The 25,243-nt window shown below is 45.5% G+C and overlaps 1 protein-coding gene across 2 annotated transcripts in view; it reads left to right on the forward strand.

The window, feature by feature from the left end:
- Positions 1-24,810, forward strand: part of FBXL16 (F-box and leucine rich repeat protein 16) — a 522,147-nt gene extending 497,337 nt beyond the window's left edge. For both annotated transcript variants that reach the window (XM_069647018.1, XM_069647017.1), the window contains one exon: positions 3,146-24,810. In XM_069647018.1, the coding sequence (XP_069503119.1) occupies positions 3,146-3,294 (149 nt within the window). In that variant the 3' untranslated portion in view covers positions 3,295-24,810. The remainder of the gene's footprint in view (positions 1-3,145) is intronic.
- The last annotated feature ends 433 nt before the right edge of the window (positions 24,811-25,243 follow it).

Consider the following 25,243-nt stretch of genomic DNA (forward strand, 5'->3'; position numbering starts at 1 on the left):
TCTAACAACGGTCATCCCCAAGGAAGGTAAGGATCCAAACAAGTGCACTTCATACCGCCCAATTTCCCTCCTCAACACTGATGCCAAAATCTACACGAGAGTCCTCACTGCAAGGCTTGAGTCACACATGCCAGCGATAATCCACAACGACCAAGTGGGCTTCATTCTTGGTAGACAAGGTGCGGATTCTACACGAAAGACTATCCACCTCATACACAAGGCCAAAAAACTGCCAAACATGCCCGCATTATTTTCAATCGACGATGAAAAGGCGTTCGACAGAGATGAATGGCACTTCCTGGAGGCTACACTAAAGAAAATAGGCCTGGGCCCCACTCTCCGGCGAGGGATCAAAGCCGTGTACACGACTCCACGAGCATCAGTCATAGTGAACTCCCAATATTCCCGATGGTTCCCCCTCAGTAGAGGAACAAGACAGGGCTGCCCCCTCTCGGCAATACTCTTTGCGCTATCCCTGGAGCCACTCTCCCAAATGCTTCGAGTAGACCCCGGCGTAGAGGGGATGCGAGTAAATGGCAGAGAATACAAACTGGCCTTGTACGCAGACGACATCCTGCTCCATGTGCTAAATCCAACGTCATCAATCCCCCGAGCGATTCACCTTATAGAGGAATATGGTGCACTCTCAGGTTTCAAAATGAACAAAACAAAATCTATTCTCTTCCCGCTCCACGAACCCTCCCCAGACCAGCAAATAAACCTAGAGCGCCTTGGACTGATTATCAGAGGCCCAACACTGAGATATCTGGGGATCAATTTGGCAAGAGACCTCGAACACCTGTACAAAGCAAACTTTCCACAATTCCTGAACGCCCTTAAAGCTGATCTCACAAAATGGAAACCACTTACTATCTCCTGGATGAGACGTCTAAATGCTATTAAGATGGTGAGTCTCCCACGCTTCCTATACCCCTTCTGCCCATTACAATCCCGGACCACTTCTTCAAACAAGTAAAGGCCATTTTGGAACTGGGAGGAGTGGGCCTTCCGGATGTAGAACGATACTATCAGGCGACACAACTCAGAATCTTGATACCCCACCTGCATGACAGAAGGGACCTCCAATGGGTCCAGTTAGATAATAACAATCTAACCCCCGCAACTCTCGCACAATGGCTCTGGGTTCCCAGATCGAAACTCATAAGACGACTGCGCGACCATCCAATACTGGGGACAGTATGGAACATATGGAAGAAAGGGGGAGGAATGTCCGGAGTCACCACGTGGCCCTCCCCTCTGAGCCATCTCTGGTCCACCGGGATCAGGGAAGAAATCCCTAAACATGCCAGATACCAAGCCTGGTTTGACGCTGGACTTGAGAGAGTTGGCCAGCTGTGGCGAAACGGAAAATTCATATCAAGTACAGAACTAGAGGAAGCTCTCCAACTACATCCGATTCCGATCTTCCTGTATTTGAGATTGAAAGGCGTGTTATCCAAGAAGGAGTGGAAGGCTAAAATGCAAAGAGAGCTCACGCCCTTCAAGACAATCTTTGACACGACCAACACAACCAAAGGCCTAATAGCACGCATGTACAGCGCCCTGATCAGTAAGAAACAAATTACAAGCCCCTGTCTTAAAGAGAGATGGGAAAAAGACTTTGGCAGAGAATTTGATCAGCAGGCTTGGGATAGAATTTGTGAAACGCCATCCAGAATATCAATTGCAGCCCAGTAAAAGCTACATGCTATAAAGCTGCTTCACAGATGGCAGTACGACCCACACAGGCTGTCCAAGATGTTTCAGACCTCCAGCCCGAGATGCTGGCGACAATGCGGAATGGACGTCGATTACTGGCACATGTTGTGGGACTGCCCCAAAGTTTGCGTCTATTGGCAAGAAGTGCTGGGATGGATCAAACAGCTGGACGGCATAGAAAAGGAACCATCCCCCGCCTGATTCTCTTTGGTCTGGAAGAAGAAGAAGATGAACTGACCAGGGTAAGAGGAATAGTTTCCCCCCTCCTACTGGCTGCGAGAGCGGGCCTGCTCATCAAATGGAAATCCCCTCACCTCCCAGACAAAAAGGACTGGATAAAGATTGCTACGAACATATATACGATGGAAAAAATAACGGCTGCCCTCCATAACAAAGCTGCACGACACGAGGAAGCCTGGAGCGACTTCGCTGGTCACTACGTCGCAGGTTCTGCGGCAACTGACCTGAAGCACCAAGGACAATAGAAAGCACCCCGCACTAGTGAAATCGAGCATCTCGAGTTACACCATCAGCCAAGCATGCCTGTCACACACCTATCTATAAACTCTCAACCTAAACGATGACCACAGATAAACGTCATGTCGCCCACTTTAATTTACCATAACAAACGCCTTGGACTTGGAAGACTTATGAGCAATGTTAAGGGGAGGCAGGGAGGGGGTAAAGGTCTAATCCTCTTTCTATTAGGGCGGGACACAAAGTTGTTGTTACAATGTTGTTCAGGTGCAACGTAATGGTTTTTCTTTGTCCCTTTTATTGATGTACTCATGTGAATATAACATGCGCCCATCTGTATGTTCATCCCTAATGTTTAGAAAACCAATAAAATTTAAATTTTAAAAAAAAGATGTATGAGTGAGGCTTTTTTGTAGCGCACACTTCACAGAATTCCTTTCAGGACATTTCAATGTTGGCAAAAAATAAAAAGAAGACCCATGTTGATAGTAATTTGCCCAATATCACAGATTGGTCAAGTGGGGAAGCCAGATGGGAGCCCAAGTTTTCTGGTTGCCGTAGATGTCAAAAAGTATGTGAATGCAATGTAAAGGGAACCTAAAAGCCAGGTTGACTGAGCATATTACACACTGGAGAAGGGCCAATTAGAAATGGGTTTAATCGCTCTACTGGATTATACATATGCATTAACATTCATTCCCCAAAGTCATTTTTTGATAAGTCCTACATCTTAGTTTTTTTAGCCAGAAGATCAAATGCCCAGACTCAGTAGTCCAGTGTGTGTAGCAGAAGTAACAATGACTAATCTTTTTATAATTATGTTTTTTGCTGTATAATATAATCTCAGAGTGCAATAGCCGTTTAATTGGCTTTCAATTGGCTAAATTTAAGGGAGCATATGATTTAGGGATTAATTGCTGAATCTTCTTTCTTTTTCTTTTTCTTTCAGGATGCCCGCTCCTCACCACTACAGGCATGTCAGGCCTGGTCCAGCTCCAAGACCTGGAGGAGCTTGAACTAACCAACTGCCCAGGTGCCAGTCCAGAGCTCTTCAAGTATTTTTCCCAGCACCTGCCGCATTGCATGGTGATCGAGTAAATGGCCTCAGGGGAGTGAACAACTCTTGGCAGATATGGCCTCCGATCTTCACCCAGCACTGACCATGCCAATGAGAGACTAGTCCTGGCAGGGAGAGATGCCAGGACCTGGACTGGCTAGACACCAACAACCGTGAGAACAGGGGTGCGAGTATCCTGCGCTCCCAGGGAGAAGCTTCATGTGTACAGCACGCACCTTGTCGGGCTCCACCACATGCCATGTTCCAGCGAGGGGCTGTAAATTTACCCACCTCATCTCTCTCGTCTTCTGTGTTGTGTTCTCTGTGCTGACATTTTGAACATCGAAGACAACTCAGGCTGCTGTTTTCAGGAGTGGGGTTCCAGCTTTGTGGAATCTTGGTAGTATGGTGGTGTACAGTCCGCCCTTCCTCCAGTGCTGGGTATCATTGTTTTGCCTTCAACTTGCCTGCTGCTGAGTAGTGCCATTGGATGTCCTGCTGAGTGGCTTACCACTGCCTTTCATGCTCAGCCGGGCTGGTGCCTGGCACAATGAGGATTGCACTGGGGTGTATTCTGTGGGGACAAAGGGTTGGGGATAAAGGAAAGTATAAAGAAACAGCTGAAAATGTGCTAGCCCTTTCAGAAATTACTGTAGGAGCTGGAATAATGGCCAAATGGGATGTACGCATGATAGAAGGTGGCTGTGATGGACTACTGCAGCATGGCAGGCATACGTGATGGCGAATTTGTTGACAGTGGCAAGAAAGAATGTGTGATTATGTGCCCCTTGTTTGCACAGACAACTGGCTCCAGATCTTCCCTACATCTCTATCACACACATACACACACATGCATGCGCACACACACACACACAAATGCACGCACGCGCTCACACATACACACTGACACACCCACACAAACATTCACACACTGCTTTACAAGTATTTGGGTATGGGACGCCACTATGTTGGTTACAGGCGTGAAAGGCTGATGTGGCTGGGAGAGGTGGTTTTGCTTTATTTTGTTGAGATGCTGTCTTATATCAGAATTTGCAACTTATGCATGCTTCCCTATTCTTACTTTGTTCTTGGGGAAAAGGGTGGGGTTTAGGGGGATAAGGTTGAAAAAGAGAGGGGACATTTTAGAAATCACTTTGCTTCTAGGAGAAGCAAGCAGTTACCTTTCCCTCTACCTTTGCCCCTTTCAGACACCTGGAGAGCTAAGGTCATCTTTGACGCTGATGTATGGATTGTAAAAAAAATACATGTAATATATTTATCCCCTACAAGGTGCTGAGTCAATGGTGTGCCACATTTCTTGTGGGGATCAGTGCAGCAGCAGCCAACCTCTCCAGATCCATGCAGCAGGATATGTCTCTTAGGAGGGTTGCCTGTGAACGAAGGCCGAGATAAAGCAACAGGTTTGGAGAATAGATATCAGATTTCATCTATTGTCCCAAGGCTTAGACCTGTTTGGGGCGAGGAAGAGAAAAAAAAAGAATCAGCAGAGGTCAGGCCAATTTTCAGCTTTTAGTTCAACTACATCTGCCCATTTATTCACAAAGGATGAACACAGCCAGGGGTGTATGTGTATGTGAGCACAAAGGATATGGGTGGCGAGAAGAAAGAAAGTGCTTCCAATATTTTTGAGAAAATCAAATTCACATCACTCCAAAAAGAGATATAAGTTCTGATACTTGCTAGTTATTTTGTTGAAGTGATACATGTGCCTCGAGAGCATGTGCTCAGAATGTTCTAGTATTTTGACAGAAATTGGACTGGTTTAGGCAGTGGATAGGGCTTAATGCCTCCACCACTTACATGACCTTTTGGGTAATAGTTTCCGATGACTGCATGTCTTGAATGAAGACTGGGGAGAACACCCCTAACCCCTTCTGTATACACTGTTCCTTTTCTTAACTGCACTCTAATTATATAACATCATCAACATGTTTGTTCATGACGGGAAAGGAGGGGTTTTCTTATTCAACATGCATTAAAGCTGAACGGCACGCATTTTTTTAGAACTGGGTCCATGCCAATCAGTTCCCTATGGACCAGTCCGTGTTTTTTAACTGCCACACAAAATGCAGGTGGTTCATCAAAGGAGCCTTTGCTTCTGTGCTGTAGGGGCATGTAGGAAGTCCTCTTTACAAACGCGTTCTGTAGGGCAAAGCCATTTGCATGTTTGAGTACCAAAGGACATCCCAGCAGAGGTTTAATGATCCCCACATGCTCGCTGCATCAGAGAACCGTCTCCGATGATGTCTTAAGAGTGCTACTTGGGGTGGCAATGTGGCACACAGTGATTTCCTCCCTGGACTCCACCTTGGAAGGACTGCCTCCATGTATCACTAGTGAAAGGGAATCAGCTTTGATTCCGGAAATCCTTCAACACCTGCCTACTGCTTTTAGTCTTCCATATTTGAATCTGTTAGACCAACTGCCTGATCTTGCTATTGCTCCATTTGACCATTTCTACAATGACTGCCAGTGTAAACAGAACCATGTGGCTACATTGAGTACCTGGTGTTGCTCAACAAGCACCCTTCAAATTATCACTCATGTTATAATTATTCTTCCATTTGCTCATTGAGTCATGGTTTCCTCAGTCAATAACATACTATTTCACTTGCTACGTGGCACGCCATCTGCTCACTTGAACCTTCACTCAGTTGTTCATACTCACTTGATGACTCATTCATAACTAATTACTTGCTCTGTTAACAACACACTCTCATTCATCCATGTATTCAGTCGTTCAGTCACCTCAACATTTACTTGCTTCTTTTACCCTCATTTACTGCTGCCTCTCAATCACTCATTTACAATATGCCCTAATCATTAATTCCATTACACTGTCACCCATTAAATCACTAATTATGTCACTGATTTAAAAACGTGCTCCTGCAATTATTCACCTATTCATTTGCTGGTTGAGTTATTCATTAAAATTGCCCTCTCAGAAAATGATTAACAAGCACACTAGATACTGCCAGTGCTCAATGATTTACTAATTCACTTAATCCCTCAATCCTTAGATTGAATGAGTGCCCCATTGAGTGAGAAGAGAAAACAGATACTCATTCACTTCTTTAATCACAAGAAACAACTGTCTTATATCGCACATGATGCCTTGCCTAGCACATGTAAGGACCACCATTAGCTCATCCTCTGCATACATATCAGAGTTCAGTTACTCACCTCAACGTGAAAGATCCAGTCTAGCCACCCCTTACTCCTATTCAACATGCATTCCCAACCCCATCTCTCACCACCAACACAACCAATTAAGGCACAGGGAAAAATATATTCTGATCTGTCCACATCTCTTGTAGGACTTCACTTCAAAGAACGCTTACATGACACCTTACCACCCCTTTTATAAACAGCCTACTCAGAGACAGCATGCACCCACCAAAAGTTGATTAAGCTGAACATTCAGCAATGCAATACAATTTTGGGACCAGGCCAGATCCACCAAGCACCAATACAAAATGAACACAGACCTACCCAGTCTTAAGCAGAAACAACAGTTGGAAGGGATTGGGTCCTACGACGTATTCCATATCTATGACAGTAATCACCACAGCTGTGCTGCTTCGGAAAATCTTTCGGTGTCTGCGTCCTGCGTCGATGACGTCGATATGCCGTCCTCAAGGGCCTCCGTCGAGCCGATGTCACCGGATGTTATAAGTAGGACGAACAACGCCGTAGCCTCAGTTCTGTTTTTTCTGCGAACGTGTTCGCTTCGGAGATCTCTGCGTGCCTCGATTCTACTGAATCCTGTTCTTTCGGTTCTTCGAACCCGTTTCTTCGTTGCTACTTGTAAGCATGATGTCTTCGGCTTCTTCCACCCCGCGGTCCGGTTTTAAGAATTGTCGGGTCTGCGGGTCCAAGATGTTGCTAACGGATATGCACAACGCTTGCCTCTGGTGCCTCGGGGAGGACCATGATACGGACGACTGTGTCGACTGCCAATCGCTCACATCGAACGCCTTGCGGGAGCGTAAGAAGAAGCTGTCGGTCGGTAAGGTGGCCAAGCCCCGGAAGTCGCGTTCCACTGGTCTTTCGACGGGTGATTCGAGGGGCGACTCTCTGCATCGTCGTCGTGAGTCCGGGGGTTCTCGGTCTGGGAGTCGGTCCCACCATTCCTCTGCCTCGTCGAGGCACTCCAGGAAGCGCCGTCACAGGTCGCCACCCCCGTCCTCTTCGGAGGACTCTGCCCGTCGGTGGGTTGCTTGTCCCAACAAGCATTCCACTCCTGAGGAATGGGATTCTTCCTAAAGGAGATGTTGGTGATTTTTCAATCGCAGGGCTGCGGTCCGTCCGCGCCATCTGAGGATGCCGGTTGTGGCCGTGCTAGAGACGCCGCTCGTCCGCCTTCGGGCTCGAGCAGTCGTTGCGACCACCGGGTGCCTTCGAGGTCCCGGTCGGACAAGGATGCTCGCTCTAGGCGTGCTCGTTCCAGGTCCCGGTCCTCGACACCCTCAAGAACGCGAAAACCTGTGCAGTCTTCGAGGAAGACTTCGACGGCGAGGTCATCAACGGACACTCTCGTGGCCCCGCCTCCGAAGTCGTTGACGCCATCGGCGCCCAGGCTGTCGAGAAACACGCTCGGGGCTCCGCCCTCGAGGCCTGTGTCTATGCCGTCGAAGCTGTCGGCGCCACGCTCAACATCGATTCCATCGATGCCATCAACGCCTTTCGAGGCGGCTTTGTCAGGGATGCCTCGTGGTACGGGGGAACCCCCCAGAAAGGCTCTGGCTAAGGCAAAACATGTCTCTGTTCCTTTTTTACTTCCCTATTTCGAGCTTCTGGATTATATTCCTGAGGTGGAGGAGGGGTCTGAGGAAGGTGAGGTTCCTGCAGGGATTCCTGATGACATTGTTTCTGGTCATAGTCAAGTTGAGGACCTGCGTCAGTCGCTGCACGACGCCAGTGTCTAGACACCTCTCCGGAGGTCGAATTTGGTAGGCCTGAGCCTGGCACGCATGCTGACTCCTCTTATCAGCATCTGATCTCGAGGGTCACGGATTACCTGGGGTGGTCTGCCCCCCATGGGGATTTTCAGCAGGATGATCTGACTGATATCCTCGACCATGGTCCCCCAACTTACCCGGTACTGCCATTCCATTTGGCCTACAGAGAAGGGTGGCTGCAGCTTGGACTTCTCCAGAGAGTCTCCCGGCAGTGAGTAAGTCCTTGCCAAAGAAATATCGCCCAGCCAGTGGCGACCCCTGCTACTTGACCACGCACCCTACTCTGGAGAGTTTGGTGGTGCAGGCGGCTACGGCCCCAGCAAAGCAGCCGTCGTATCCTACCATCCCTCCTGATAGGGATGACAAACATTTTGATGGCTGGGCGAAGAAGGTATTTTCTTCTGGGGGTATGGCGCTTCAGGCTGACAACTCCGTTTGTGCCTTGTCTTTTTTCACGCACACTCTGTTGAACTGTATTTCCTTAGCGGCTGATCATATTCCCGAAGGGAAGGAACGGGATGGTTTCCTTGCTATTGTGCAGGATCGCAAGGATGCCATGTGTGAATCCGTTCAGTCGGGTCTGGACATGGTTGATTGCGTCAGCCGGTCCATGGCGGCGAGCACCGTAATACGCAGGTTTGCGTGGTTGCGGAAGTCGGGTTTTGCTCCTGATGTGCAAGCCCGGCTCCTCAACATGCCCTTTGATGGTGAACATCTTTTTGGCAGCAAGGCTGAAGAGAGTCTTGAGAGGTTGCAGACCTCGAAAGCTGCAGCAAAGTCGTTGGGCGTTGCAGTTCGCCAACCTGCGCCTTTTCGTCCTAGGGGACAGCAATGGAGGGGAGGTTCCTTTCGATATTACTCGTCCTGTAGTAAATCGAGAGGAGCTGCTAGTCAAAGGGGCAACCGTAAGAGTGACAGAGGTGGAAAAAAAGGTACTCAAGGTGCCAAGGCCGCGCGAGCAGAGCCTCTTTGCCCTCAGGCACTGCCGCAGCCGCTTCAGCTCAGTCATGAGGCCCATGCTTTTCCGGTTGGGGGAAGGCTGGTGCAACATCTTGTAGAATGGCGTGCCATTACTTCAGATGTGTGGGTTCTGGAGATCATTGCCCACGGCTACTGTCTTCCTTTCCCGCAGAGACCTCACGACAATCCACCAGGGAATCTATCTTTGAAGAGTCCGGATCCGCTCCTTGCGCAGGAAATTCAATCCCTGCTGGAGAAAGGCGCCATAGAACTGGTGCCTGTAGCGGAGAGGAACAAGGAATGGTATTCCCCTTATTTTTTGATTTCGAAGAAAGACGGGGGATTGAGACGCATCATGGACTTGCACGGGTTGAACAAGCTCCTCAGGAAGGACAAGTTCAAGATGGTTACTCTTTCTCAAGTCCTCCAGGCCCTTCAACTTCAGGACTGGTTGGTGTCTCTTGACCTCAAGGACGCTTATTTTCATGTGCCGATCCATCCCAAGCACAGGAAGTACCTGAGGTTCACGGTTGGCAACTCGCACTTTCAGTTTCGGGTCCTGCTGTTCGGATTGACCTCCACCTGAGGGTTTTCACCAAGCTCATGGTGGTGGTGGCAGCCTATCTCAGGAAAGGGGTGATTCACGTCTACCCATACCTGGACGATTGGTTGATCAGGGCGCGCTCTCCCGAGCAAGTCCTGAATCATCTGTCCGTCACCTGGCACTCCCTTCACAAGCTGGGCTTCACCCTCAACTTATAAACGTCCCACTTGATGCCGACAGAGCGGCTCCAGTACATCGGAGCAGTGCTTGACACGTCCCTGGGGCAGTGTTTTCCTCCCCAGGTGAGGGCTCAACACATTCAGCAGATGGTGCACAAGTTTCAGCATGCCCATTGTCTCCCAGCGTTCGAGTTCTTGAGGTTGCTCGGCCTCATGGCATCCTGCATTCTTCTGGTGCCAGAGGCCAGGTTGCAGATGAGATCTTTGCAATGGGCTCTCAAGCTCCAGTGGTCACAGTCCTCCGGCAGGTTGTCCGACCCCGTTCAGGTGCCGGCCTCGGTCTCCCAGGACCTTCTGTGGTGGGCCGTCGAAGGAAATCTGATGGGGGGGCTCTGTTTTGGCTACCCTGGCCGAAGGTGATGATCGCGACGGACGTGTCCCTCAAGGGATGGGGAGCTCATGCCAACGAGCTGACAGTCAGCAGTCGTTGGTCTCCGTCGGAGTCCAGACTCCATATCAATCTGTTGGAGCTGAGGGCCGTCAGGCTTGCCCTGAAGGCTTTTCTGCCAACTGTGCGAGGAAAGAATGTCCTGATTCTGACAGACAACACTGTGGCCATGCACTACCTCAACAAAAAGGGGGGGGGGGCAGGGTCACTTCCTCTGTGCAGGGAGGCGATGCAGCTCTGGTTCTGGGCCATCCAGCAGGAAATTTCGATTTCGGTAGTTCATCCGGCCGGAGACGTAAACGAAACGGCGGACGCTCTGAGCAGGCAGAGCGCGATCTCTCACGAGTGGGAGTTGGCTCAGAAGATTCTCCTGGAGATCGTCGCCCTTTGGGGGACCCCTCAAGTGGATCTCTTCGCCTCCAGTGTCAACCGGAAGTGCGAAAGGTTCTGCTCGTGGGAATTTCCTCCAAGAGGAGCCTTAGGAGACGCGTTCGTAGTGGAGTGGTCCTTCGGAGTGCTCGACGCGTTTCCTCCAGTCCCCGTCATCCCGCAAGTGTTGCAGAGGTTACGGAGATTCGGTTCCCAGATGATCCTCATTGCTCCGGCATGGGCCCAGAGGACATGGTACCCGGACCTTCTGGACTTGTCCATCTGCCCTCCACGTCGTCTTCCCTACCGAGACGATCTGCTGTCACGGGCGGGGGGTCAGGTTCTCCATCCAGAGGTCAGATCCCTCAACCTTCACGCTTGGCTTCTGAAAGGTTGAGGTATATGGATTGGGACCTTCCTGAAGACGTGATGGAGGTGTTGCTTTCGGCCAGACAGCCGGCAACAAAGTCCTTGTACCGTTGCTGTTGGAGAAAGTTCTGCGACTGGTGCAGGGTTCAGAATGTGGATCCTTTTTCATGCGACATTCCTATGGTTCTGTCTTTTTTGCTTTCTTTAGCCCACAGGGGCTTGCAAATGGGTACCGTTAAAGGTTACCTGGCGGGGCTGTCCATATTTAAACGCTCGTCTGAGGAGTGTTCTTATTTTAAAATTCCTTTAATTTCTCAGTTTCTGAAAGGGCTCACTAATGTGTTCCCTCCATCACCTTTTCAGGTGCCCGGTTGGGATGTGAATCTTGTTCTCAAGTTTCTAATGGGTGCTCCATTTGAGCCTTTATATTCTTGTCCTTTGCGACTGTTAACCCTTAAAACTGTATTTTTAGTAGCGGTCACTTCCGCTCGCAGAGTGAGTTACAGGAACTTTCAGTTAAGCCACCCTTCACTGTGTTTCATAAGGACAGGGTTGTCCTTCAAGTTCGTCCTTCCTTTCTTCCGAAGGTGGTGTCGGAATTTCATTTAAGCCAGAAGGTTATTCTTCCGGCATTTTATCCTCCTCCACATCCTGTAAGGAAGAGGAGAGGCTCCATAGGCTGGATCCTAGGAGAGCTTTAAGTTTCTGCATTTCACGCATGTCCGGGGTCAGAGTGGATGATCATCTCTTTATTGGTTACGCTGGAACGCGTTTGGGACAAGCTGTGACTAAGCAGACTTTGTCCAGATGGATTATCTTGGCAATTTCTGAGTGTTACCGCTTGGCGGGTAAGGACCCTCCGGTAGGCTGACGGGCCCATTCGACTAGGGGTATGGCTGCCTCTACTGCTCTGCAGAGGGGTGTTCCTATTTGTAACATCTGTGATGCAGCCACTTGGGCTTCGGTTCATACTTTTGTACGTCACTACTCCCTAGATTCTTCCCATGGGCAGGATCTGGCCTTTGGCAAGGCGGTCCTTTACTCTGCAATTTGATTGGACATTCCAAATTTGTATTTTCTAAATTCTTTTCCCACCTCCTTAGGTTGGTACTGCTTTGGGAGTCTGTCATAGATATGGAATACGTCGGAGGACCCAATCCCCTCGAAGAACAAGTTACTCTCTTACCTGGTAACGTTCTTTTGATGGGATGGTTCGACAACGTATTCCATATCGCTCCCTCCCTGCCTAACCCGCTCCAGAAATTCTTATGCGATTGCAGCTTACGTTTCAGCAAGGCTTTCTGTGGTCGTACTGGCAGTAGATTGGTGCCACACGTTCTGGGGAAAAAACTACAACTGAGGCTAAGGGCGTCGTGCGTCCTACTTATAACATCCGGTGACGTCAGCTCAACGGAGGCCCTCAAGGATGGCGTATCGACGTCATTGATGCAGAAGCCGAAGGATTTTCTGAAGCAGCACAGCTGTGGTGATTACTGTCATAGATATGGAATACGTCGTCGGACCATCCCATCGAAAGAACGTTACCAGGTAAGAGAGTAACTTGTTCTTTTTACACAAAGCCCTCTCCTTAACAACAAAGGACAGAAGAATGCAAGACTTCATATAAACCCCTGCAAAGAGCTAAACATTGCACTAGCCACTGGTGAGTGATAATTGATTCTTGGCACATAAGAAATTATGTGCTGTGGTTATGTGGAGAATTGAGGTGGCAATTGATTTTTCATCCCTAGCTAGTAGCTTGCAGCTTGAAAATCTTACCCCTGCCCTTACACACTTCCACGCCACCCTAAGCTTCATAAAGCCCTTGTATCCAAAAAGCTAAACAAATCCCCTTCCCTCTCCGCCCCTTAACTATGTTCAGATTCCACCAATGCCTTCCCACAAATAGCCAGGACATCTAAAAGGATGGCAGCATGACTCCACAGCAACCCATTTACCCAGCCGCCCACTACAACAGTTCTCTACCGTGCCTAGTACAGGTTACAATGTTGCAACGCCAGGGGTTAAGATTAATTCTAAACCTTCCAGCCATCACCTCTTTTGTTTTGCTATAGCCACCCGAGTGGGACGGTTATCCCCAGATGTGGGTTCCATGCCTGCTGCGCATACAGACTCAAGCTACTCCTCACTGATGAGGCCCAACAAGGCTGATACATGTCTGGGGATGCTTGTGGTCTTGTGCAGAAGAGATGTGACTAAGCAGTTTGGGCTGGACTGCCCCCTTTGGGGTCGTACCAAGCCTGATTTGCATATGGTCTGTCCCCTTTTGTAATGGCTTGGCAGGCGAAGAACGATGATCTGGAGTGTTGCCCAGAGCAATGCCAGAGGTTGAGATTAATTAAAAACCTTCCAGCCATCACCTCTTTTGTTTTGCTATAGAGCACAGGTTAGATGGCATAACATAAGCAGTGTCACATAGCAATTTGCTAAGCAATTGTGTATGTTTGCTAATTAAATTGACACTTGTGTAGCACAGCTAGCTATTTAAATTGCCCTGTTCAATGAAAGCACAGCTTACTCTGAATTACTCTCTTGCCCTCTTTTCTCTGTTCACTGCAATTTCAAAAACGGCTAATGGAGAAAGAGTGCATCAGTTATCAAATCCTCCGCTCTTAAAAGTGCCAAAGGCCTGTGTGGGAGTGCAAGACAAGAAAAGTTATTTTTCAAATAATTGCAAATCAGAAATAATCGGGGTGATACTTTTATGAAGCTAACTATATCCTGAACTTTTTAAAGATAGTCCCGCAATTCCATTCCTAGACATTTAAGTTGTTACATAATGCACAATTACAGTATTGCTACTGTAAAACATTACATGGACTCCATGTTTTTCAGTAAAGTTTAGGTTAGTAAATCTAAAGCTCATAGTGTCAACTATATTTCATTTTGTCCGGGAAGATGCATCATATTGATGAGGGAACACGTTTGAATATTTACGTGATCACACAGCCAAATGCTTTTGATAGCAAACCTAGTTATGTGACCTGCTGGTTGCATACATCTGTGCAATTAGTGCTCAACCCATGAGCTTATCCCAATCTCCTTGACTTTCTATCTCCTTTCCCTGTTGCTTTATACCAGCTACCCTGAAAGTGAGATGGACGCAAATTACAATATTCAACCTAATTTGCCCAGTACTCTGCCTGCTATGCTATCCACTCTGCTTGTTCCCTTACTTTCTTTCCTCATACATAATGAATGCAAAAATCTCACTAGGTATTTATGCAAAGTGGCGATCAATAGTTCCATTCAGTCTATACACCTATAGATCTACTGCAATTACCCTCCAGAGCTCGCTTTGCTCTTGCCCTCAGTGCGCTCTCGGCCCTATTTTCTCTGTTCACTGCAACTCCAAAGGGGCTAGTGGAGAGAGAGTGCAGCAGTTATCATCTCCTCCACTCTTAAAAGTGCCAAAGGCCTGTGAGGGAGTGCCAGGCAAGAACAGTTCATTTTAAAATAATTGCAAACCAGAAATATCGGCGTGATACTTTTATCAAGCTCACTATATCCTGTCTGTCAAAGACCAGTATATCTTAACTTTATTTATTTTTTAAAAACACAAGCGATTCCATTCCTACAAATTTGAGTTGCTGTATAATGCATAATTACAGTATTGCTACTGTGAAACACTGCATGGGCTCCATGTTCTTCCGTAAAGTTTGGGTTAGTGTATCTAAAGCTCATAGTGACAACTATATTTTGTCCTGTTTGGTTGCATTTATCTGTGCAACTAGTACTCAACACATGAGCTGATCCCAAACTCCTTGGCATTCTATCTCATCACCCTGCTGCTTTATACCAGCATGCCTGAAAGTGAGATGGCCGCAAACTACAATATTCAACCTAGTTTGCCCAGTTCTCTGCCTGCTACACCATCCCTTCTGCTCAGTATCTTACTTTCTTTCCTCTTACATAATGAATACACAAAGCTAACCAGATGTTTACGCAAAGCGGTGACCAATAGTTCCATCCAGTCTGGAAACCTACAGATCTACTGCAATTAGCATCCAGAGCTCGATTCTAATTGCATCATATATTAGCATCTGTGAGATGGAGCAGGCTAATCTGGAGGCCTGGAACACATGCGGAATCTGCAAGCAGCCGCCTGCATTTCATAGTGACCCGTTGCGCCTCTGCCCAGCCTTCACCATGTCATTGGCAGTGCTGCCCCATGCAGAGTCTCCACTGGAATGCCACACCTCGACACGTCCAATCCCTGCTAACTCACCTGCGCACCACCTGGTCCTGGAAAGTGTGATTTCCAATCGCAGACATATGTGTAATTTATTTGTAAGGAAAGCGTGTATTGCCCAAAGCCTGATCCCTTAAACACAAACAAAAAAAGTATCAGTACCTCTGCTGGCTCTGAGTGCTAATAGTGATAAATGCTGATTTAATGGGTGTGCAGAGCTAGATTGATGCGCTTGGGCCTACCTGGCTCAGGCTTGAGGGCAATTAGTGTCCCTGCCCTCCCCTGAAGGTGGAATTTAACGTTATATTTATTAATTGCTATCAATCACAGACAAGGGCCATCTTGTCCACCTGAAGTTGACAATTGCCCTGCTTGCCACAACACCATGCTACATACTCTCTCTTGGGCTATGATTTTCCTTCAACTTTGTGAACTTTTTGATTTATGTAACATCTGAGGTTCTCCTTGTAGAACGAATGATGGGTCAAGCATATATGCTTGATCCTTCCGTAAGCAATCCGAAAACAACATCTGTCGCTATTGTTCAGCGACACAAAGCATCGAGACAGTGCGTCACCTTCGTCTACTCTGCCCAGGAATAGACAACTTAAGAACAGCCGATCTTCGACCCCACAGACTAAAACATAGGACAACAACCGACGAAGTCTGGTGGAATCAAATGATGAGCGGGGATTCTACATCCTTGACAATAGCAACAGCAAAATTCAAGGATAGCCTGGACCTAGACGGAAAGGCAACAGGTTAAAACCAAAGCTTACATGGGTAGGATAAAACGGCTGGAAGACAATGCCCCTTTCACCCAGCTAAGAAAGGAAAAAAAAACAGATATCACAAAAACAAAAATCTGTACCAAGTTTGTAAAAATTGTTAACCACGATTAAACAAAAAAAATATTATATATATATATATACATATATATATATATATATATACATACATACACACACACACACACACACACACGGGACACTGCCTTGTGCAAAACTGGCTGGATCCAGCTGCACAGAGCCTTGCACTTAAAACTGTTTTCAGAGCCTTTTTGTCACATCTATTTATTGATTTGAGTCCATTCATGCAGCTAACCTTTACATTGTCCAGAACTCATCTAACTAACCTCTTACTTCAATGGTACACACATGCTTTATCATTGCTCTTTTTATGTCTCTGGTATAAATAACTTATGGTGTCATAAAAAAATGAGTACAAAATTCTTAATACGTTTGTTTGCTAATCAAGAACATTTTATTAAGCTAACTCTGATAATCAATTTTTTAAAACTGATTTATGCCTTGGGTTACCAAGCAAAAATCCTACTTAAACAACTGTAACCTTCCAGGGTCAAACTTACCCCTGGCATGTCCACATTGCGGATAACTATCCCAACCCACTCAACTCTTCTATTGGCATTAGTATGTGAGGGGAAAGGTTTGTCACTGCTAGTGCAGTCTGGACCCCAAATGCTCTAGTCCGGTCTTTTGTTGGATTGACTGAAACAATATGTCAAGATGGCACAATAAAATGCAGAAGTCAGATACATTTATCAGACGCTAGCAGAATATTAAGTCACATGCATATTTCTTGGGCTTAGATTGCATCCTTCACACTCTCAGGCAAAAAGTTCCATTTGTCTTTTCAAGGTGTAGAAAAAGAAAGTGGGAGTGGGAATTTTTGATTTCCAACACATGTTGCCATATCAAGGCTACGGTTGTCTGTCCTACATTACCTTGTGGCACATATTAGTTCAGTAGTTTTCAAAGTCTGGTCCTCAAGTGCCAATGGAATGCCATGTTTTCAGGATATCAACACAAAATACATTTGAATACAGTGAATGTAAATGAGAGTTATCATAATACCTGGTTTGGCAGTGCGCTCAAAGCCAGACTTGGAGACCCCTGCTCTAATTAATTGGAAACTGCTTGAGAAGAAACAGTGACACAAACAAATCCACAGATAGAAGAAAAACCCAGCACGGGACAAGCTTTCATCAGGGTCACAAAAAAGGATCAGTGATGTGTCAGGGGATCATGAGCTCACCACACTCTATACATCCTCTCAGTATAAAATATACTCAGGCAGATAAACTGGCAGACAACTTGACTGTTCAGAGATCGAAATAAAGATTAGATGAGTGACAGCTAAACGCTGCTCCTGTATCAAGCACCACTCAGTAAAACAGGAGCTACCTCTGGATAATGAGGACGTCATGCAAATCTAACTTCCTCATGAGTGGCACACTACAACTGGTGACCCACATGTCACCTTGAGGCCCCAGGTTTCAAAGGTAGCTCTAGGTAGCCGCTGGGATCAAGCTTGTCAGGCTCTTGCATGCTACAAGCAGGTCCAAAATAGGACCCAGTGATTTCGATCCCTTTTTCGCATGGAGAGAAAACCTGCTACGATACAAACAGAGCAGATCTGCAGAACACATGCACTTGGTGGTCATCAGTCTAAAGGTACTGATCCAACTGGACAGAATTGTTAAGGCTCTACCAATATTCACAGGGATGAGAAAAAGAAAGGCATATTAGGGGTCTCCTTTCCTGCCACAAAAATCTAGTGCCCTCTTGTGTGCTGTGAATGTACAATAATAAACGGTAGACAAGATTTCATTATTTCAATAGAAATCATTTGTTTGGCATGTGAAAAGGCACGTGCACAATCAAATTATTTTATGTCTGCAGCACAGTATATGTCAGTTTTATTGGTATTTGAAAGTTTATATTCAAGAGATGCTTGAACCCTGAAGCCCATGTTAATTCTATTTCCTGTCAGTGTCCAATAAAAACTATAAAACGCTCCAAAATATATTGTAGAGCAGCTAATTTGGGGGTCACCACAAAACGTAACTGCCAAGCTCTGCTTGCTTTTGCATCTTTCTTTCATTTACTTCCTGCTCAGATTACAATCAATGAAAATATTTGCACTTTTTTTGTAATACATTCCGTCATAGAGGAGCGCTTGCTCGTTCAGCTTAACCGGTTACAATCCCTTGAAGAAGTAATTGGTTACCTAACAGGTTCATGCATTGTCCCATCTTGTCTCGCTATTTGTATTAGTCCAATAAAAGGTATCAAAACCTGGAGCATGTTGGTTTCAAATGTTATTCACAACTCAAGCAGGTAATGAACTAAAATCCAATAGCAGCCCCTCCTCTGTCTATCAGTAGGGTGCGTAATGGTTGTAGAGATGCAATTCCATCAGTCCATGGATCCAATAAAACTACATACATGCTTGCTTTTTCCGCTAGTGCCATGTGGCCGCTTTCCAATGCAATTGTCCACTCAATCAAACTGCTTACTCATACATACATAAAAAGATACACACATACCTACATAAAACATACATACATAAATGCAAATAAGGTTTTAGGACAAGACATGGTACTGAAAATACATTGATAACACAAAAGACAACATTTTAGCTCACACATGCCTTGTATGCCGCTGCTCATCCACCTATACCTGTAAACTACCTTACTGTCATGACATACAGTAAACTCATTAACAAACTGCACATCATCACCACAATTATTGACACCATCCCCAACAGAAATTAGCAAGTGGAGGTGGGGAGTTAGTAAAAGAACAATGTGTTTGTCACCCAGGGTCTCCCCTTTTCACTGCTACTCTTCAAAGTATACATGCTGCTCTAAATGTCATTCTTCAGGAGGCAGATCCTCACATTTCACTCTTTTCAGGTAACCCAATTCTACCTCAAAAGTGATCAGCCCCATAGGAGCATTTCTCCGTCATATTGAGGGCCCCAAAGACCAGAGGGTGATGGATGGGAAAGAAGAGACTGAAAAATGATAAACCAAAACCAAAGTCATCATCTAGTCAGTGTACACATTTAACTAATTCATACACTGACCAGCACACCACAATTTCCTCAATCACTCATCCCTCTCCCCACATCTTCACACATCATTCTATCCCTTAATGCTTTGCCTGACATCAGACTCACACTGACCGCAACACTACTGTATCAGTATTTTCAGATACAATGACGGTCAACAATTCCTCTCATTTCCCAAATGGCCAGTCCACCTCTTTGAAGAAGCAGATCATCAATGAGTGAAGGTGGAAGATGGAGAAGGAACAGGTCTTTGAGTGCAGAATATTAGAGCAGTTTTTTCTGAAATTTAGAAACCGTGGAGCCCAGGGAGTAGAAAAAGCTGATGGGTATTGATCTGCTTTCTTTTCCATGTTTGCTCAGGCAGTCAGAGCTGGCTACACCAAATCCACCATTTCAATGTTTCATTGTATTTCCGGTTTGGAAAAGCTGCAATGTTAGGGGAGATGAGCACAGGGTTTAAGAATGTCATCAATCATAAGTTATCAATCAGGATGTTCTGGGAGTGATCCAGCTTGGAGCCAGGTGATTGTGCAAGCCTAGTCGCCTAGACAAAGTCCAGTGGATAGGAAGAGCCAGTGCCACATGTGATTAGCCTTGGTGCTTTCCACAAATATTGAGCGACAAGGCTGTCAGTGGTTAGGAGCTTGGAGGAAAGCTGAAGGAGAGGAACTTTGTCAAACATCTGAGCACTTTGGGAAAGGACCTGGTGGGGAGGTTGTGCCAAGCATAGCTGGAGAAGTTAAAAGAGAAGAAAGAAATATAGGCTTCTGAATGTGTCTGTATACTCTTTGGACAGAGGTAATGGAGTTAGGAGATGTATCACTTAGGTAGAAGAAGACACTTATGGTAGGAGGATTTAGAGTGCTATGAAGAGTAAGGTACTGATCTGTGCCACTGATGAGGGGAAGAATATACTTTCTGTAAGCAGGAGCAACTGTTGGAAAAGTATGTCAGTGAATGGGAGGAAGAGGGAGTGTGTCTCCTTAATATCTAGAACAAGGGAATACGCTAAATTCTGGGTTTGAAAACTCAGACTGATCACGGGTTGTCCAGAAAAGCAACAAATTTAGACTGCCTCATGTGGGTGAGGTGAATCTGTGGGATGCATTGGAACAAAACTTTCACTAGAAGTTAATGCGCTGTTTGAAGTGAGATAGCCAGCCCCCCCTACAGAAGAGTGGGTACGTCCTGAGAGTTACCCCGGGTCCAGAGGCGTGGTTAGAAGTATTTGTGAATTCCCAGTGACGCCTTGCATGTCCTTGTAAAATGGTTATTTTTTTACTTATGAGTGAGAAAAATCAGGTATTGTGGAGCCAGTTAAAACACTGGGCCACCATGATTCACTGTGAGAATGGGTCCCTTTTGGGAGGTGGTTGGGCGGGAGGGTCTGGTGTCTTTTCAGCGATAGCCATTGTTGGGTCCTGCAGGTGAGGGACGCTTGGATATATTTTTGAAGTCCATGCTTATTGGGCAGTTCGTGAATCTCATCCACATTCTCTTCCAAACTGCTAAACATGGAAACAGATGCTAATAGAACACTGGCACCCAGTAAGGGAGGGGAGAAGGGCACAGGGGGAAGGGGTGCTGTTTATACGTGTGTTGCTGATACTCAGGGTCAAGTGATGTATCCCAGATGTGGACTTGTCATAACCACCTTTGTCATTGTGCAGATCCAAGGCTGATGACTTCAATTGTACCAGAACTACTTTTAGATTCAAATTAAACTAAGGGTACAAGACAAGTGCAGATGATCAGATGCAAGCTTGGGAGGCTATTACAAGTGTCTGCCTCGAACAAGCCAATGGCAGTCCAGATGCTGCTCATGACACATGAAAGGTGGAGTCTCTGTCAGTAGAGTGCTTTGAGGACTGATGCTGCCTTTTGGTATTAGTCATGTTACAAGGGTTGCGGATGGGATTGGACCAAGGCTGGACCCTACGCCCTGACCCTCTTTAAAAAGTGTTGGCTCTCACGCATGACTCATTCACAGAGGGCATGCCTGCTAGCTGCAACAGGAAAGGTGGAAAGCATGCACCATACCTACAATTTAAGGCTTTTCTGGATGGAGGTTCTAACCATGTTATGTTTTCAGAAAACCATTGAACTTGTGGATAGCTAGACTATGAGATGATGCATTTTCCTACTGTTGGTATTATGGACACTTGGATTTTACTGGAATTCCTAAAGACTTCATTATCCTTAGGTCTTCCGCCTTAAGAAATCTCTCTCCATGTCATTTACTTGGTATGAAGATGTACACATTCTATGTGACAGTCCAATGCCTGATTGATGCCTCTCCTTCATTCATCTTTTAAAGTGGTATTTCTCTCCACGTGACTGTTTTCACTATCAGTGTTTCCCTTTGATAACCATTTCCACGTTCATATCCAGGCTACCTGAACCCCTTGAGGTTTTAGGTATCGAGACTGATATGGCAGAACCAGGACTTGTACGCCTATTGTCAAAGCAGTCATGATTAAAGTAACAAAAGACATGTCCTGAGACTATTATCAGTGTTTATCAGTTTCAGTAACAAAAATAGGCAGGAACACTAATGAAAGAGAAGTGCTAGGCACACTCTTGTCCTATAGTAAACGCTTCTGCTAAGCATCATTTCTCCCAGATTCAAAGCATCAATTTGCCAACACCCCAAAAACACTTAATGTATTAAATGTCATTCCCACAGTCATGAGAGAGCATGTCCTACCTATAATTAACCTGGACAGTTCCAGAGTGAGTTGTGCACCTGCTGTAGAGACTTCTATGAGTGGCAAACTGAAATCTCTGTGGATTGGCTAAATATTGCTCACTTCCGAGTGAATAAAAGCATTACCACTGAGTGGCGGGAAGAGTACTATGTTTTAAAGCATCATCTTGCTCTGCAAGCAGTTATTTGTTTGAGGCCAATACCATCCACAAAATGCTGTCACAGCATATTCACACCACATTTCAAGGATTCTTGGTGAAGTGGTCCAGGGAAGCTTGTTGCAAAAGAATGACCATCGTGACTGTGGTTATCAAGGTCCACTGCTGAGGTTGTCAATGCAGTGATAGACCAGTTAATGCCAAAAAGAGACTACAACACTGCAGCGACTGTACTCTGGTGCAGGATTGCCTGTGCAGTAAAATAGTTGGAAAACATTCCCTGCAACAATTTCCCTAAAGGCCAGCCAACCACTGCCCCATAAAAGTCCATATTATAAATGTCCCCCAAAAAAGATATTACTTGAAAACAACAAGCAAAAAACATGGACCTAGACTTTCTTTGGTCCGAGTCCAAGGGTGCAGCCCTGCCCTGGACAATCAAGAAAGCAAGTGAAAACGTTTTTTCCGCAAGGGAGTTTAGAGGATCTGGTAAAAGTTCAAATTGGATTAGACTTCAACCACAGTTTATGGCCAGCCTATTTGACATTCCTCAACTTTTATGTAATAGAAACCATTGCCAATAATGGGATACACATTTTTGGAAAAAAGGAAATGAAGAAAAAATAGAACAAGAAAGAAAATGAAAACCCTGAAGTTTAGAAAATAATGTTAAATATTATTGTTCTCTAAATATTATAATGAACACGATGTCCACACCAAATTGTTTTATCTTCCGGATGTATTCCTCAATGTTTGGCTTATTATGTGTTTGCAGGCTTCCATACTGTTGATGTCTCAGTTAGGCATCTACAATTTTTAATGACCTGATCAGAATTCCTGGGACTCAGACAGTGGGCCCTTTTATTTGCCAGAGTAGCTACCACAAGTATTCTTGGCTCTGGTACCTTGCCAAACTGCTAGATATTGGAGCTTAAAGATAGCCCAATTGTTCAGATCTGCAATTGGATACACATGCGCAGAATAGTGACTCATTTCCAATTATACACATATGTGGAGCATAGTACGGCTTCATGCAATCTAGAAAAGGTAGGCAGTGTCTAGGTCAGGATAGATCACATTCAAGTTGACTGTTATTCCATGGACCCATGCTTTGAAAAGAATTCTCCATCTCCTTTTTTGGCTTGTCCAAAGGGAAAGATCCGGCTACTTGACAACGAAGTTCTATCCTGGGTTATCGGATGGGTGAGACCTCTCTGCTCATGGAAAGTATAATTTCTGCTTGGGATCCCTTAGCCTTTCATTACAGGTCTGTGTGAATTCAATCTGCTGAACAGCCTCACCATGGCCTAGAGCTGGTCGGTGGTTAAAGAGCTTGTACAACCATCTAAGGAGGAAGCCAGTACCATAACTGCTCCTTGGAGCAACATGTCCCTCACACATTAAGGACTAATAGATGTGAAGTAGAAATATGAATCTGTAACAAATTATATACTTCCCCTCGGGCAAATAACTCTCGAAAAGTATGACAATAAGTTGCCAGTGGAGGCCATTCATAGCCCGGTTGAGTAGAGAATCCTTAAGATCAAGTGTCCAATTTCCAGTAATAAAAGTAGCCCCAATGCACTGTGTAAGGATAAAGCAATATGCCTCATTCACAAGGACAAATATTTAAATAGATTTAACATGATCGCCACCTAAAAAGAAGTTCTGCAAGAAGAACAACTGGAGTAAAGACTACCCGTGTAGTAAGAAAGGACCTCCTACTCTCAGTCCACTACATTACACCTTCTTCTGTCAGCCAATCAGATTTAAAGAAAATCTAGACATTTATGACAGGACTCACTACCTTTGCAGCCCTACAAATTTATTCAATGATATGTTAAGTGTTTTCTGGTTCCTCCTAATGGCCCAATCAGTGACAAAGCCAATATAGATGGTCAGTTTATATTTCATACCATTCAGTAAGTTATCAAAAAGTAAGGCTTTAAGCAAGTCAATGTCAGAAGAGATGAACCACTAAAATGAAAAGTCTATGTTTCCAAAGACTCTGAACTATCTCATTCTTCTGTCCCTTTTCCTGAATCTTATTTTCTGGCTTATGCTCCCCTCAGCTGGACCAGTCTTAGGTCTGCTGCCTCCTTATGAACCACTGCCATAGTGCTTCTCCATCACCCATCCTCACAGACCTGCTTTGTGTGCTAGGGCATAAACTGACAATTGTGTTTCCCGATTAATCTCCACCTGGCCTCTGTTACTATTCCTACATTCACAGTAATGTCCCTGTACTACAGCCAACAACTAGTGCAGGGTAAGGCTTGGTGTGGCCCTCCAGACATTTTGGAAGATGACTACCAAGATCATTCATCACGGACCATACTGGCTAGGCCTGATATGAGTTGCATGCCAAGACACCTGGAGAGCCGCAGGTTGCCTACCTCATCCACATTCTGCAACGAATTCAACTAATTGAAATCTGAAAAGTTATAAACCAGCCTCTGATCCAATCCCTTCAGCATCCTAGTCTGTGGGTTCTTGGGTCCCGCCTCATTGTATAGTGATTGGGTGGCGGCAGTGTTGAAGAAATTCAGAGCTCCTAGTAGAGTGGGGTTAGAAATGGAGGGTAGAAGAACCTTCCCCCCTCATCCTCTTCTCTGTTTTCTTACTGTACTATGGACAATATCATTCTCCTGTATATTCTCAAGATATAACCTTATATTTGGTAAGTGTTTCTTGTGTAATTTTATCATGTGACCTGTTTATAAAAATATATATTAAAAAATAAAATAAAAATTTCTTTGGCTGAATCACTTACTTCTGGATTACAATAACCATACCTATTGTCATTCTCTATACTGAGCGTCCTCACATGCACCTGGTCACCCTCCCCTACTCTGTATACATCTCTTGCCGATCTTTAGCTTCATGTCTGAGAAAAGATGTGCCTTCTATAAAGAGAGCTCTTTCCATCTCTGAGCCCTTTTCTCTTGTTCATTCATCTCCTTTCCCTATCTCCTTCTTTTATAATGCCTCTCTTTCTCTATGTATCTCCCTTTGCACTGTTCACGTTTCTTTTCCCGGTTTCTTTCTTTCTCATCTTCCTGTCTTTTCTTTAGTTCCTTCTTCTTAGAGGTGATGTCCTTTCAGTGATATCTCACTCTTTTTTAAAGTTACCTCATCTTACTCTAACAATCCATTTTCATCTCTCCATACCACCTTCTTTCTAA

Source organism: Ambystoma mexicanum, chromosome 2q (assembly GCF_040938575.1).
Source record: "Ambystoma mexicanum isolate Mex_15411 chromosome 2q, UKY_AmexF1_1, whole genome shotgun sequence".
Classification (NCBI taxonomy): Eukaryota; Metazoa; Chordata; class Amphibia; order Caudata; family Ambystomatidae; genus Ambystoma; species Ambystoma mexicanum.